This window comes from Magnolia sinica, chromosome 17, assembly GCF_029962835.1.
Source record: "Magnolia sinica isolate HGM2019 chromosome 17, MsV1, whole genome shotgun sequence".
In the NCBI taxonomy this organism is placed as follows: Eukaryota; Viridiplantae; Streptophyta; class Magnoliopsida; order Magnoliales; family Magnoliaceae; genus Magnolia; species Magnolia sinica.
In genome coordinates, this window is record NC_080589.1 from 29,719,040 (window position 1) to 29,734,235 (window position 15,196).

Sequence of the window (15,196 nt, forward strand, 5' to 3'; positions counted from 1 at the left end):
TTATTTTTATATTTGTTTATTTTGGTGGTGTAATTTTACCCAAACCTTGGGTGCATAACACTCGAGGCAAGTCCTTGTACGTAATAGTATCGTTCTTCGTAAAAATTGTACCCCAATGTACTAAATGCACTAAAATTTCATGTAATATTAAGATTGCAGAACATCACACGCGCACGAAGAACAGTACTATTATGTGCAATCTCAGATTGGTCATTTTGAGATGCTATGCTCACCCAATTGACAATATCATGATCTACCCTGGATTGGTGGTTCCCACATTTGATGGGCTTAGTCCAAAATTCATGTCAGGGCTCAACCATCCCAGACCTGTAAATTGAGACTAGAAGATAGTCAATGGAATGTTTATGCATTCATGGTCATTAATATTTAGGCCCTCACTTTTAGTTTATTTTATTTTTATGACGACAGGGTGTCCCCACCCCTTGAAGGCGAGACTGTTCCCTGCGGATGCATGCAATCACCCACCATATTTAAGCCCTCATTTCTCGATGACTGGACCCATCACAACATGCCTCGTATGAGGTGTATCTCATTGTACTGCTCCACATCTTATTGTTTTTCGTCCTTTGTGGTGCTGGAAGAGAATGTTAATCCCAGACCTCACAGTTCCAAAAAAAACCCACAAACGTGAATCGTCAATGCTTAGTTAGGTTGGTTTGACTGACATGAGTCTAGTCTTCACTTGACTTGGTATTTAATAATTAAATTTACAATATTTATAGTAGTGACAGATATTAAAGTTAGTTTTATCAAGTAAAAATATGTGGACAATCTTTAAAAAGAAAAAGAAAAGAGTTAAAATATATGGATGATTGTAGCTTAAATGACGATGTCGAGACAGATGAGTGGCAAGACTAGGAAGGATAGAATTAGAAATGAATGCATTGGAGGTAACTTAGAAGTAGCATCAATAGGTAATAAGATGAGGGAAAGTAGAATTAGCTGGTTTGGTCATGTCCAACTGAGTCCAAGAACTATGCCAGTGAGGAGTTGGTACAAGTTGAAGGTTCTAAAAGGGCAAGGGGAAGGCCTAAAAAGACATGGGTGGAGGTCGTAAGAAAAGACGATGACCTATGGTCTAACTGAAGTTATATGGCCCTTGATAGAGTGGAATTGCAGAACAGGATCCATATAGCCGACCTAGCCGACCTCAATTAGTTGGGATAAGGCCCGGATGATGATGGAGTTGAAATATATAAAAAGATGAAATGATCTGATATACGGGTAAATGTCTACTTATAACAGATTTCTGCTTTCTTAGAAAGGCTGTGATTGAAACTCAAGTCTCTGTTTAACTGTTATTATAAAATCAGCAACTCATCTGACTACTCTACACGGATAATGGCAAGTCACCTCTAGCCTATTGAGTCAAACAAATCATTTTGGCTTCAAATTACACTCATGAGTGAGTTTCCCAATGACTCAGAATTGCAAATCAGGCGAAGCTGATTCAACACAGCAGGAGTTTGAGCTAAGTATGCCCTACCAGCTTCACATGCACCTTTAATGCAAGAACATGCTATCCTAACAAGTTTTTGGGTCATTTCGACATGGCCTAAGGTGGCTCCACCTCGAGTTATGCTCCATCATAATTGGACATCAATTTGGATTGCCTAGATTACCGTACAAGTATGCAGCGTGTACAGTTGGAGTGTCATTGACAGTTCAAAAATGGCAATGAGCCATTCCAACAGTTTAGCTACAATATTTAAGTGCATGTGATTTCAACCAGTACAGTCTTCCTGAGTATCAAATAATGCCCTTTGTGGTGGTTGATACATAGGCTCAAAAGTTTTACACATTAACCCAAATTAAACTGTCCAAATTGCGAGGTCAGCTGTAGATAGGTCGTCATCCAAAAGTCTGGTTCATTTAACAAACCTAACCTCTTTTTAATGTTCATTTTCTTGTTGAATTTCCACTATTGACTATTCTTCATTCTACCATCTAGTAAACATCCACCAATCAGATATTTGAGAAATCAAATCAATGCTGTTTTCCATTTATTAGCCATCTAAATTGTGATCCACCATTTGGGCAATTTAATTTATGTATATGCTAAGTGTCATACTCTTAGAGAGTGCGATTAAACTCATGAGTCATACTATAAAACTTTGGGAGTGATCAAACAAAGATAAGGACAAAGATTAAAGCATAAGAAGAATGTATCAGAAAATCGGTTTGAATTCTCAGCAAGAAGGTTGACTGTTATGGCTATTTTCCTACTTAGCTAATAGAGAAATAAGGGGTGGAGGAAAGATGTCAGACCACGAAAATCGGCACCCAAGTATGGAGACTTCGATTCCAAGTTTCCAAGTGTGAATTTAATAAAGATGCATGAGTGTCCTGATTTAGATTCACATTCATTCCATGCACAAATAATCATAGTAACACATTTAAGATTAGCGGATCCAAAGCAAAGTAGAGATAATAAAATCCACAACTATAGGGCTAATATGCAAATATACAATTTTAAATGTGGTGTTCGCCCATATGAGAATTATACAAATCACGATAAATAAAAATATTTATGAAGAGTACAACTACCTAAAGTAATGAAGTTATGAGTTTGCTGGGGCACCCCAGGCACACCACCATATGGTCATATTCCTGAATTATCTGCATATGTCAAATAGAAGACGTCAAACGCTAACATAGTGAAGAAATATCCCCAAGATTGTACTTGGGACAGCTTAGTGATAAGCATATTCACAACAAATACATATTTGTACATGTAATTCTCTTAAACATGTTACCTCCAACGCACAGATACCAAGCAAGTTCCACATGTTATTAACATAATCATGCATAGGCAATGATAACATATCAAAACACAGAAAATGAGTCCTAAATTTGGTTCTTTAAATGCATGAATGACATGATATGCATATGCATAATCCGGGATTCAACGATACCAATATAGAACCACATCAATGATATCGCTAGCAATGACGTCAACATATGCACAATGGTTGGCCGGAAGCACAACCCACCAAATGTCATGGAGTGCATGGTTAGCCGAGCATTTATTAATGTTCAGTTCAAACAGCCGGTTGACGAAGCTAGGATACTGTCATTCTATCAATAGTCGTTAAACGGATTCACGTAGCTTGTGGCGGCACGTAGCAACCCCTCACCAGTGTCCATTGATCTAATTTTGGGTTCATCATCCAATAGTCCATACAATTTAGTCGGGTTAATATTAGAGCTTGTCGCCCAAGGACAATCACATATAGGGTGAAGGTCGTCACCCACACCTCGAATGTGGAGAAGGCATGCTACCCAAACCATTAACAGCATGGTAGGGTTGCAACATTCATCGATGCTCGGTGGTTACTACGGGGAGGCTCGTGACCCAATGTTTTACCAACATGGCAAGCTCCTTGCCCAATGTTTTTCCTATGTGGTAGACATGTCATCCCAACATAGGCCGATAGCTCGGACATGATATTTCATACCACCATACCCAACTCATGAGTATTTGTAGAATTGTAACGCACTAATGGTTATGAGTAAACTTGGATCAATGGTAATAGTGGTATCTCAGATTCTATTAAATGTTATACAATCACCAATCATAAGAATAATTAAGCCCCGTATTAGCCTAATGCGATCGACTACGGAGGACTTCAGACAAACCGACATTAGATGTGTGGCATCCTGTGTAGTTCCAACTATTATCAATCGTCCGTGTTCAACTTCAGTCGGCCATATAAGCCTGGGTTACCCACCCTAAAGAGGTTTATCCGCATATTTAAATAATTTGAGAGCTCGATCCACCATAACAACAATTCGAATTTATCCACTGCATAAACACAATCGCAAGGAAATTCAATACCACAACATAGTATACCAACTAAACACATGTACAATTCAATGCAATTCAATACACATCAATACAATTCAATTATATTAACATTTCTTAGCATTCGACACCGAAGAGTTCTAATAGTAAGAGTTTTATGTCATTCAAGCATTTCATCGAGCATATTATCAACTAAATAACAAGCAAGCATATTTAATTATTTTATAATGCTAAGTAGAAGTTTGAAGGTAGATCTTCACCTTAAAGTCGAAATCCTTGACTCGAATGCAGCCCTAGCATCGAAAATTTAAAGAAATGCTTCAAACCAAATTAACGTATAAGACTATAGTTAATAATGTGGATTTAATCCTAATTAAAAGTTAAATAGTGGGTTAAGGCTTAACTAACTCAATTGGAATGATTCCTCAACTTGATTCGACGAATAGGGGCCAGGAATCGATGCACAACCGAAACCCTAATAGAGCTAAGGTCGATTACGACTCCCGTAAGAGCATGAGCCGTTCCTAGTCGATTGTCGGGACCCTATGTCCTACGAATACGTGTAGGACAATACTTTAGGTGAGCGTCTTAAGTTTGGCTACGATCTAATGGCTTGAAAGCTACAACTTAGGCCAAGAGTAAAACATATACATTTAACTTAAGTTCCCAATAGACTCTAAAGGTATTCGCACATCTCAGGCACTTGCCTTACAAACTCAAGTTGAGCGATTTGAGATGCAATCTTGGCTTGATGTCCCACGACGGACGCCAAGCCCGCTAAGACGGACATCTTTCTATAGTTTCGAGTTTAACGGTCCACTAACGGGCGGTTTAGAGCTAATTCGGTTAATCATGACATTTCTGAAATAAACTGGGTGGCGAGATTTCTTGTGCATGGTAACTAAGGTTTAGATCAACTAATTTCATAGCGCGCCATTTCCGTAATTAACGGAAATAGTGATTCGACTCTAATGAACCCTAAAAACTACCTGAATTAATAAAATATATTAAAAATAGAAAATCTAAATTTAACCACATGGGATGATTCCTGTCATGATTAGAAGCACTTCCTAAGAAGACACTAAACACAAAAACTCTAAGATGAAAAAGATAGCAGCCCATCGATAATGTGTAGTTCCAGAGATTTTCAGTTTCAATAGGTCCATTTCTTATAATGTGTTTGGAACTTTTAGTTACTAGATTATTTTTATAATTTTATAGTAATTTATCATCAAGTCTACTTTATCCCCCATCAAATTTCATTTCATTTTGACTTCTAGAAATATTCTAAAAATTTTCGAAGTACCAGCTGTTTGAAACCAACAATTTTTGATACAATTTCTAAAATGTTCTAAATAAATCTCCTTTGAGTTTTCTTTTTATTTGTTTCATATATTTTTCTATAAAACTAGATTGATCAAGCTTCAATTCGGATTTCGAATCACCTCAATTGGAGTTGTAAAACAAAAGATATGAATTTTCGAAGTCGGTATACAGAAACTGTCAATTGTTGAACATGCAACAGTACTGAACAGGGGTGGCGGTGGCACCGCCGATTCGGGGGTGGCATCGTCGCCTGTTGTCCAATTTTGGTGGTGGCACCACCGGGGTCTGTCCAAAAGCTCTTTTAAAAAAAAAAAAAAAAATTTATTTTTACAGTGGCACCACCGGAATGGGGGTGGCACCGCCGAGGTCTGTCCACACTCTGTAAAATTTTAACTTCCATTCTTTTGGGCAGTTTTGGTGGACCCCACATCACACCTTTTGATTCCAAACACGTTTGAATGCAAGCACGAACATGCACTTAAATCGAGAAATCAAAGATAACGCCCAAGGACCTCCAATTCCCATTTGGGAAAAATTCGAGGCGTTACAAAAGATCTCCACAATATTTGTTGACTAAGACAGAGCATAAGATATGCTCCTTAAGTAGTTGATCTTGTGGGTGTTTGGTAATTAATCTTGTGGGTGTTGGGTAAGAGCGTAGTCTCAAGAGTATATATCGACATGATTAAGGATATGTATAAGAGAGCGATAACAAACATGAGGGCCACTAGAGAAAAAAGTGTGTTTCCAATTAATTGTAGGCTTACACCATGGTTCAACATTGAGCCTGTATCTTTCTTGCATTGGTCATGGACAAAGTAAAGGCAAAGCTAGAACTATGGATGGGTGCTTTAGAATATAAAAGTTTTAAAATTAATCTGACTAAAACAAAGCGTATGGAATGCAATTTTAGCAACAGTAGGAGTGGAAACGAGGAATCAATTAAGGCTGCTTATCAACAAGTATCTTAGAATGACCGTTTTTTATTTCTTGGGTTGATAATTCAAGGGAGGGAGGGGAGGTGCATCTAGAGTTTTATGTGATCGCTGCATGCCAACGAAACTGAAAGGCAAATTTCATATGATGAGTAAATAACATCAGGCAGTCAACGAACATGTTCAGAGGACGAGTGTATCTACAATGAGGATGTTGAGATGGATGAATGGCAAGATAAGGATAGAATTAGAAATGAATGTGCTCAAGGAAACTTGGGAGTATCGCTAATATAGGTAATGACTAATGAGATTAGGAAAAGTAGATTTAGATGGTTCAACCATGTGCAACAAACTAAGAATTGCACGGGTTAGGAGTTTGGTTCAAGTTGAAGGCTCTAATAGGGCAATGGAAAGGCATAAACGATTGCGGGTAGAGGTAGTAAGAGAAGATTTGAGGGCCTATGGTTTAATTGAGGATATGGTCTGTGATAATGGAGTGGCAAAACTGGATTCATGTAGCCAACCAGAATTAGTTCAGGATATGGCTTTTAGATGATGATGATGATGGTGACTTTTATATATATATATATATCGTATGTGCAACTTCTTCATGCTTGCATATCAACGAACATGCTGAGTTTCAAAGTTCCTCTCATTTTTCTCGGTTTGAATGTGAATGATCACTCAACCAAAAGCAGCAGTTGTAGTAGCATTGAGTAGGAGGGAGAAGGAAGAATAGAAGAAAGAAGGGAGGATGAGGAGGAGAAGGGTAATAACTCGCCCAGGTTTACTGAAACGTTTGCGTCATTGAGGTCAATGGAAAAACTCATGAATTACTCACCCAATCATTTCTATTTTCACCCCCGGTTTTACTTGGGCGAGTCCCATGATTACTGTGTTTGGTGGTGCTTTCTTTGAGTTTGCAAGTTTTAAGAGTGCATTTTCTTGAGTATAAGAAAATGGGCTAATTGTATCCTAGAAGGGGATTCGTTTTTAATAGTTTTGCCAATTAATTTGATTATTGGCAACTGGAAATATTGCTTCTTGTTTGCCTTTGCTGTAGGAAAGCTCGGTTGGTATGTTTTTCGAAGATAACTCAGTTGATACGTTACTAATCCTATTTGTACATCGTTTCTAAAGTAGGTAGAGAAAACTATAAACCATGAATTACACACTTGTCTAAATACCTGATGTGTTATTAGAAAGATATTGTGATACACATTCAATACTAGATTCTGAGGAATCTAAAGTCCAGTAGTAAATGGGTGTTTTACACTTGGGGATTAAGAAGAAAATTTGCATAGCACATTCAAACATGGAACCAGAAATTCATTATTGCTTTGGCAGCAGGTAGTATAGAAATTCCATTTTTGCCTAAACCATGCCATGTCTCTTATCTACTATCTACTGTATGTAATATCGAAGCAACATTATCAAAGAAAGACTTTCTGGTTGAATATCGAGATGAATGAACTAAAAAGCCTAAAAATACCATGTGAGGATAACCCAACCCTAGTCAGTTACAATGAACAATAGTACTACTGAATGGCACTATATGGTATTAAAAAAGAAAGAAAAAAAGTTGTTGGCTTGTGTGTCCTCATGCTCTTGAAATCCCTCTTTGTTAATGGCATAATGGTAATTATTCTTATTCCTATTTGTATGCATCGATCATATGGGTTGTATTTGGATATGAATTGTCTTTTTCAATGACTCCAGAAAATGAACCTATAGCAACGTGCATTGCTTATGGTGCAAATGATGCACAGAGAGGGAGGGAGAGATATTTCAGTGAAGTCTCATGTTGGTGTGCTCCACTGATCGGGATCAGGTCGTCTGTCTGTGAAGTCTCACGTTGGTGTGCTCCACTGATCAGATCAGGTTGTCGGCCTAGTGTGGGTAACAAGAAGCAGTGATGCACAAGTAGCCCAAGTGGACTGTAGAGAGAGATGACCCCAAAGATTTTATTTTTATTTTTATTTTTTTCTTTCTACATGTATGATTGAAGAGAATAAAGGGTAGCCGTCTGTTGGAGTTTCCGTAGAGCAAGGTATTGGATCTGGCGAACTCTTTCTCTTGAAAGATGGAGGAGCCTCCCAATCTCATCACAGGAACGAGCAGTTTCACCGTTGAGTCCAAAGTAGAGTCGAAGGATGTTTTCCTCTCTCCCACTCAACGTCTTGAGAAGTCTATCAATGTCTTGCTTCATCTGTTTTCTGGCAACCATTGTCTCTGGCATTGTTTCCTCTGGTCCTGCCATTATTTCCTACACAGATTTTAAGGGAAAAATTAAAAAAATAATAATAATAAAAGGGGAAAGAAAACCAATTAAATGTTCCCGTGTTTCTTTTCATTTTATTTTTTCTACAGAGTATATCCACATATTGTAAGGTGTTTGTTTATAATACTCTTAATTCAGGCGAAGCCCTATAGACAACTCCCATGATTGGAGAATGGCCCACCCAACCATGTCAAAATAGGCCAATTGTTGTGGGATCCATGATGGGCCACACTACCGATCATGAGATCATGGGACGCCTTTTAATGCATTTCACTTAAACGTCTCCTTGTGGGAAAGCTGAAAACAAATGCTAGACGTAGAACCTTTGTAAAAGAAAGTTGCCGGTGCCCATGGGATCTGCATGGCATGCACATCCCAACACATTTTTCTTTAATCATTGGTCCTGAAACAGGCCTGCATTGACCAGACTAATAACCTTATATATATATATATATATATATATATATATATATATATATATATATATATATATAGCAGAATGCTCGGCTGTGCACCAGTTCGCACGGAACTTGTGCTAACTTTTTCAGAACCCATCATACATAATGTGGATCCAAAATCTGAACGGTCCATGTGAAGCAGCAACTCATGATTCCCCCCCGGGCCCAAGTTTTACTTTGATCCAAAACTTTGGTGGGCCATGAACAATGAAAACAGTTTCCTCCCTTGATTTGCATTTCTCTTTGCTATGGCCCACCAGAATTTTAGATCAGGGTGAAAATTTGTCCCCTGGGGTTTCATGGGATTCCGCATCACATGGACCGTTTAGATTAGACACCCATGACACGTGTGCAAAGGTGCGCACGTGCATAGGTGAGCATGACTCTATATATATATATATATATATATATATATATAGTGATGAGAGAAGAAAACCTGGAGTGTGATGTTTCCATGGTTGCTCAAGGGTTGATCCATAGAAATAGGGGGTCTAGTTCTGTCGCTCACAAGACTGATGTTGGAAATGTCCACTTGTACCGTGTCTGCAATTTCATCAAAAGTAGGCCAACGCCCTAATCGCCTCCTCAGGATGTTGTTAGCTTGCGCTATCTTGGCCATCAGCCCTTGCATGCTTCCCTACACATTGACAAACTAAGCATGCATTTTACATTTTGCAGCATTAGGTCTCACTTTAAAGGGCTTGGAAAAAATTAAAAATTAAAAAGCATTTGCCAAATGTTTTAGTAGTCAAAAGTATTATTTCTCCAAATCATTAGAGATTATAGTGCCTAACGTTGGTCCAAACACACCAACCAACCCACATCAACCCACAACATATAAACAGTAAGCATTGCCCAATCAACCAATGAATGGCCTGATCGAATACACGTGCCCAGACGTTGGGTTGGATGCCCAACTTCTTCAGTTCACTTTTTTTTTTTTTTAGAAGAGAGAGAGAGAGAGAGAGAGAGAGAGAGAGAGAGAGAGAGAGAGAGAGAGAGATTGATTGAAGAGGTATTTTCACAATCCACCATGGCCAGCCCATGTACTTAACAGTTAGGGGCTCAAAATGAACAAACACTGGTTATGAGTTTTGGGCTCATCCTCCACACTTATCAGGTGAATATAGCAAATTGCACCATGCATCGTATTCCCACCAAGTGGTATCCATATATAGATAGGTCACACGTGTGCCATGTTTGGGTGTTTGATTAATTCCTCTGGAAGATAATGAAAAGCAGCATATAACAACACACACCGGCAAACGGATGAGTCTGGACTTGGTTGCAACGGCCTTGATGATGGCTTGCTTGATCCACCAGTAGACATAGGTGGAGAGCTTGCAGCCTCTCTTAGGATCGAATCTTTCAGCACCTTGAAGGAGTCCTATGCATCCTTCCTGGACCAACTCTTTCTGGCTCAGTCCTTTCCCCTCGTATTTAGTGGCTATGGTGACGACAAGCCTTTTATAGCTAAGTGTTATCCTCTTTCTGCACTCCCTTGCCCTCCTCAGCTTCTCCTCCAAACTCACCTTCTCCATACCTACAGCTTCTGCCCATTGAATCATGCTCGGCTCTTGCATTTCTGTCCTTTGAATTCTCTTCCTAACTGCTTCAAGCCTCGCCCCTTCCTGTCATTTGTAAGCTGAGATGATATTTTACACACATATGGGAATGCTCACCTGCGCACCAGTTCTCACGGTAACTCGTGAAAACTTTTTGATAACTCTTCCCCGGTGATATGAACTCAAAATCTGAACGGTCAACGTGATGCAGCACCCCATGAAACCTTTGGGCCAAACTTTTACCATTATCCAAAACTTTTGATGGGCCATGCCAAAAGAGAGAGACAAATCAAGGGAGGAAACTGTTTCCTTTTTCCATGGCCCACCAAAGTTTTGGATCATGGTGAAAGTCAGGCCATGGGAGTTTCATGGGGTGCTACATCACATGGACGATTCAGATTTTGTCCTCATATCACGAGAGATGAGTTCTAAAAAAGTTCTCACTGAGAACTGGTGTGCACGTGAGCATTAGTTATTTAGAGAGAGAGAGAGAGAGAGAGAGAGAGGGTGAGCACCTGTACACAGGTGTCATGGTACAAAATTTGAACACGTGAGCATTAGTTTTTTAGAGAGAGAGAGAGAGAGAGAGAGAGAGAAAGAGTGAGCACCTGTGCACATGTGTCATGGGAACGAAATTTGAACTGTACGCGTGATGTGTCACCCCTTAAAACCTCACAAATCTAACTTTTAGCTTGATACAAAACTCTAGTGGACTGTGGCAAAAGGAAACAGTTTCCTCCCTCGATTTGCATTTCTCTTTGCTATGGCCACTAGAGTTTTGGATGAAGTTGAATATTGGGCCTATAGAGTTTCTATGGGTGCCACATCCGTAGATTGATCAGATTTTGTGCCCATGACATGTGTGCAAAGGTGCTTGTCCCCTTTAAGTTATAGGATATCCCAAAAATCAGCCATATACGAAACTTAGGTGGGCCATACCATCTAAAATGATGTGAAAACGTGCTTATAAAATATAAAAGCACTTGGTGGGGCCCACCTGAGTTTTAGATGCAGCTGAAACTTGGTTTGGCCCCTCATCCAAGTGGGACACAATGGATGGGTTAGATTTGTGAACCACATTTCAATGCGCCCAATAAACGATTATGAATGTTTTAATGGGAGGGTAACCCCTCTCAACTGTTGTATGTGGTGTGGCCCACCCAAGTCATGAATTGACTAGATTTTTAAGCATATGGCCCACCATGGAATGACGCATCTGACTGATGGGGTAGACATTCGACATCACAGTGGGGCCCACACAGCTCGACCTCATGGGAAGTTCCCATGAGGTCGACCTCATAGTACCCATGTGGGCCCCACCGTGATGTATGTTGAACATCAACACCGTGCATTTGATGGGTCCCCTTTAGTTTGTAGAATATCCCAAAAATAAGCTGTATACGGAACTCAGATGGGCCATACCATCTAAAGCCATGTGAAGACATGCTTGAAACATATAAAAGCACTTGGTGGGGCCCACCTGAGTTTTGAATGCTGCTGAAACTTGGTATGACCCCTCATCCTAGTGGGACACATAATGGATGGGCTAGATTTGTGAACCACATATCGGTGGGCCCAATAATGATTATCAAGATTTTAATGGGAGGATAACCCCTATCAACTGTTGTATACGGTGTGCCACCCAAGTCATGGATTGACTTGGTTTTTAAGCCCGTGTCCCAAATAGAATGGTGCATCTGACTGATGGTGTTGATGTTCAACACGCATCACGGCAGGGCCCACACAACTCGACCTCATGGGAAGATGCCATGGGCTCGACCTTGTGTGTGTGTGCGTGTGTGTGTGCGCGCGCCCGCGTGCGTGTGGGAAAAGGTTCTATGCGTTTTTAGGCATGTCTTCACATTTTAGATGTTTTAGGCATGTCTTCACCTGGTTTTAGATGGTATGACCCATTTGAGTTCTATACACGGTTGAATCCCATAATTTAAAGGGGACCCATCAAATGCACGGTATTGATTTTCGACATGCATCACGATGGGGCCCACACAGCTCGACCTCATGGGAAGTTCACATGAGGTCGACTGCATAGAACCATTTCCACACACACACACACACACACACACACACACACACACACACACACATATATATATATATATATATATATATATATATATATATAGTTTCCTTTTTCCATGCTCTCCTCCCAAAAATTGTTCAAGTCGCGTACATGAATTTTGTCCAACTAAATGGAATGGGTCTGAAAGTCACAATCCCACCAAAATGAGAACAAATCCTACCAAGTGGTTACTAGTACAGAAGAGGTATATATATTGGATATTTTTCATTTTTGACCCTTGAAGAATGTAATTAGATAAATCAAATAATCGTAATTTTCATTACATGATACATCTAAATAGGACCACAATTTGCTTTAGTTTAATTTGAACTACTTGTCTGCAATTTCTAAGCGCCTGTGTATCATCCATCAAACTCTGCCAGTGTAGAGAGAAAAAGGAGGGAAGATTGTTTCACATTAAACGGGAACATATTTACAGCCAACGTGGATTGTAAGGTCCATTGATTTGGTGGTGGTCATGCTATATTGATAGGACAGCATGTACCTCTAAATTACTACAAATAAAAAATTTAAAAATTTAAAAAAAACTTAAAATTAAAAATTCCACATTCGAGCAGAAGATTTGGATATGGTCCATCCATCCACACAGTGGGACCACCAAATCAATGTTTTTGGTTCCAACTTGAAACGAATGACCATAATGTTGAAAGAGAGTAAAAGGTACCTTGAGATAATGAGAAAACTGTGCCTCTTCTGTAGGTGTTAGATACCTTTCATAGTAGGAAGACGGGGATGAGCACCAACAGCTACTCACTTCCAAATTGGATAATTCCGTGGCTGTTTTTCTCTTCCTCTTCTTCTTCTTCCTCCTCCACATCCTTTTGCTCGCAATCGATGATAAGTTTGTGTGAGTTCCATCGTCCTTATGGAATTGGAATTCATAGTTTGTGGGGAAGGCAATCTCAGTTAGTGCTATTGCCGATGAGACAGCATCTCTGGCAGCATGAGCTGCGGCATTAGCCAGAGTAACAGCTTGAAGGGCAGCAGCAATGGTTAGAGAGTCGTAAGAAGGTAAGGAAGGATGCATAATATGAAAAGAAGTTTTGGAAGGGATGGCAAAGGGAGAGAGAGAAATGGGAAGAGTTGGAGAGGAGGGGTTTGAAAATGCAGTAGAAGCAGAAGCCATGTGAGGTGGGCAGCAGAAATGAGGCTAAGATGATGAAGATGATTGAGAAACGGGCTAGTTAGTAATTTTATTTACTTTTGTGGGAAATGATAATGTTTCTCTCCTCTTCTTCTTTTTTTCTCCCCTTATGTTTCTTATTTGTTTTGTTGTTGAAATGGTGAAGAAGAAGATAAGGGCAGCAGAGATGGGGAGATATTTTAAGCTCCGCTAGTATTGGGATGGACCCACGAAACAAATTAGAAAAAAGAAAAAAGAAAAAGCCAAAAACATTTTCCCACCCAAAGAAGACCATAGGGCCCACCTTGATGTATGTATTGTATATCCATGCCGTCCATCCGTTTTGCCAGCTCATGTTAGACCATGAGCCCAAAACCGAAGCAGATTCGTATCACAAGTGGACTAAACCATAGGAAATAGTAGTTATTGAATTTCTACCGTTAAAAACTTCCTATGGCCGTCTTCAATATTTCCTAATGCTTATATGCCATCCAACCTGTTGATAAGGTCACACAAATCTGTTTGAATGGAGGAATATATATATATATATATATATATATATATATATATATATATATATATATATATATATATATATCGGCTTGATCCAAAAAATTTGTGGCCCACTAATAGTTTTTAATGGTAAATCACCATTATTCCCTATGGTGTGCTCTGCGTGAGATATCAATATGCTTTATTTTGGGCTCATACCCTGGAAGAACGGATGGCTGGCCTGGATATACAATAAATACATCAAGGTGGTCCGCACCTTATGGAGTGAGGCCGTAGCCGCATCTAATCCCTCTCCCAAGAAGACCCACTTCGGTGCCTTTATCAGGGAAAGTGGTTTACCTACCGAGTAAACTCTCGGGCCACTGTAGACGTACGTGTCTTATCCACGCTATTTTCCAACTCATTTTAGGGTCTGAGTTCAAAATTGAAGCATATCAAAGCTCAAGTGGACCACACCGCGGAAACAGTGAGAATGGTGACGTCCACCGTTGAAACCTGAATAAGGTCACGAAGGGAAAACATTATTTATCCAAAACTTCGGTGGCAACAAAGAAGCTTTCAACGGTGAGCAGGTGTTAAGTTCTCACTTTTCCTTTAGTGTGGTCCACTTAAGCGTTGAATATGCTTCAAATTTTGCATTCTTGCCTTAAATGAGCTGGTAAAACAGATGGACATTATTGATAAGAAACGTTGCTGTGAGCTACACATGTACTCAGTACGCAGTCAGCTTCTTTCCTAGGCTTCTTGAGATGAGACGCCAGCTCTCTTCACCAGCCGAGGATTGCGTCCTCCTCCTTTCCACGGGGGAGTGGGTCTGACAGGAGCTCTGTGAGGCCCACCCTGATGTATGTGTTCTGTCCACTCGGTTCATCCATTTTAAAAGATCATTACGAGGAATGAGCCCAAAAAAGAGAAAGGCTCGGGTGGGCCATACCACAGGAAGCAGTAGTGATAGCCTTTGAAACCTTCTAGGCCCAATGTTTGTTTGCCATCCAACCTGTTCATAAGGTCACATAGACCTGGATGAAGGGAAACACAAATATCAGCCAGATCGAAAACTTCCGTGGG

At 39.8% G+C, this 15,196-nt stretch overlaps 2 protein-coding genes across 3 annotated transcripts in view; one reads left to right on the forward strand and one right to left on the reverse strand.

Moving 5' to 3' along the window:
• LOC131231942 (large ribosomal subunit protein uL1c) overlaps positions 1-745 on the forward strand; it is a 30,457-nt gene extending 29,712 nt beyond the window's left edge. Inside the window, exon 8 of the mRNA XM_058228350.1 lies at positions 430-745. The gene's annotated coding sequence lies outside the window, so the exon portion shown is untranslated. The remainder of the gene's footprint in view (positions 1-429) is intronic.
• A 7,292-nt stretch (positions 746-8,037) lies between these two features.
• Positions 8,038-13,788, reverse strand: LOC131231941 (RNA polymerase sigma factor sigD, chloroplastic). Of its 2 annotated transcripts, none has more exons than XM_058228348.1 (4): positions 13,157-13,788; positions 10,086-10,457; positions 9,365-9,463; positions 8,038-8,353 (listed from the first exon to the last, which is right to left on the reverse strand). In XM_058228348.1, exons 1-4 carry the CDS (start codon positions 13,616-13,618, stop codon positions 8,078-8,080), a joined length of 1,209 nt encoding a protein of 402 aa, XP_058084331.1. In that variant the 5' UTR covers positions 13,619-13,788; the 3' UTR covers positions 8,038-8,077. The 2 variants fall into 2 exon arrangements, with proteins under 2 accessions (XP_058084331.1, XP_058084330.1); XM_058228347.1 differs by having other exon boundaries at positions 9,263-9,463; positions 13,157-13,786.
• Positions 13,789-15,196: the final 1,408 nt, after the last annotated feature.

Bases quoted from the DNA above. Each gene is read 5' to 3' on its own strand.
- LOC131231941 (XM_058228347.1), bottom strand. From the start codon at position 13,618: ATGGCTTCTGCTTCTACTGCATTTTCAAACCCCTCCTCTCCAACTCTT. The intron at 10,458-13,156 runs GTACCTTTTACT...TACAAATGACAG, and splicing joins AGTTTTCTCATTATCTCAAG to GAAGGGGCGAGGCTTGAAGC. The intron at 8,354-9,262 runs GTTTTCTTCTCT...AAATCTGTGTAG, and splicing joins ATGGAAACATCACACTCCAG to GAAATAATGGCAGGACCAGA.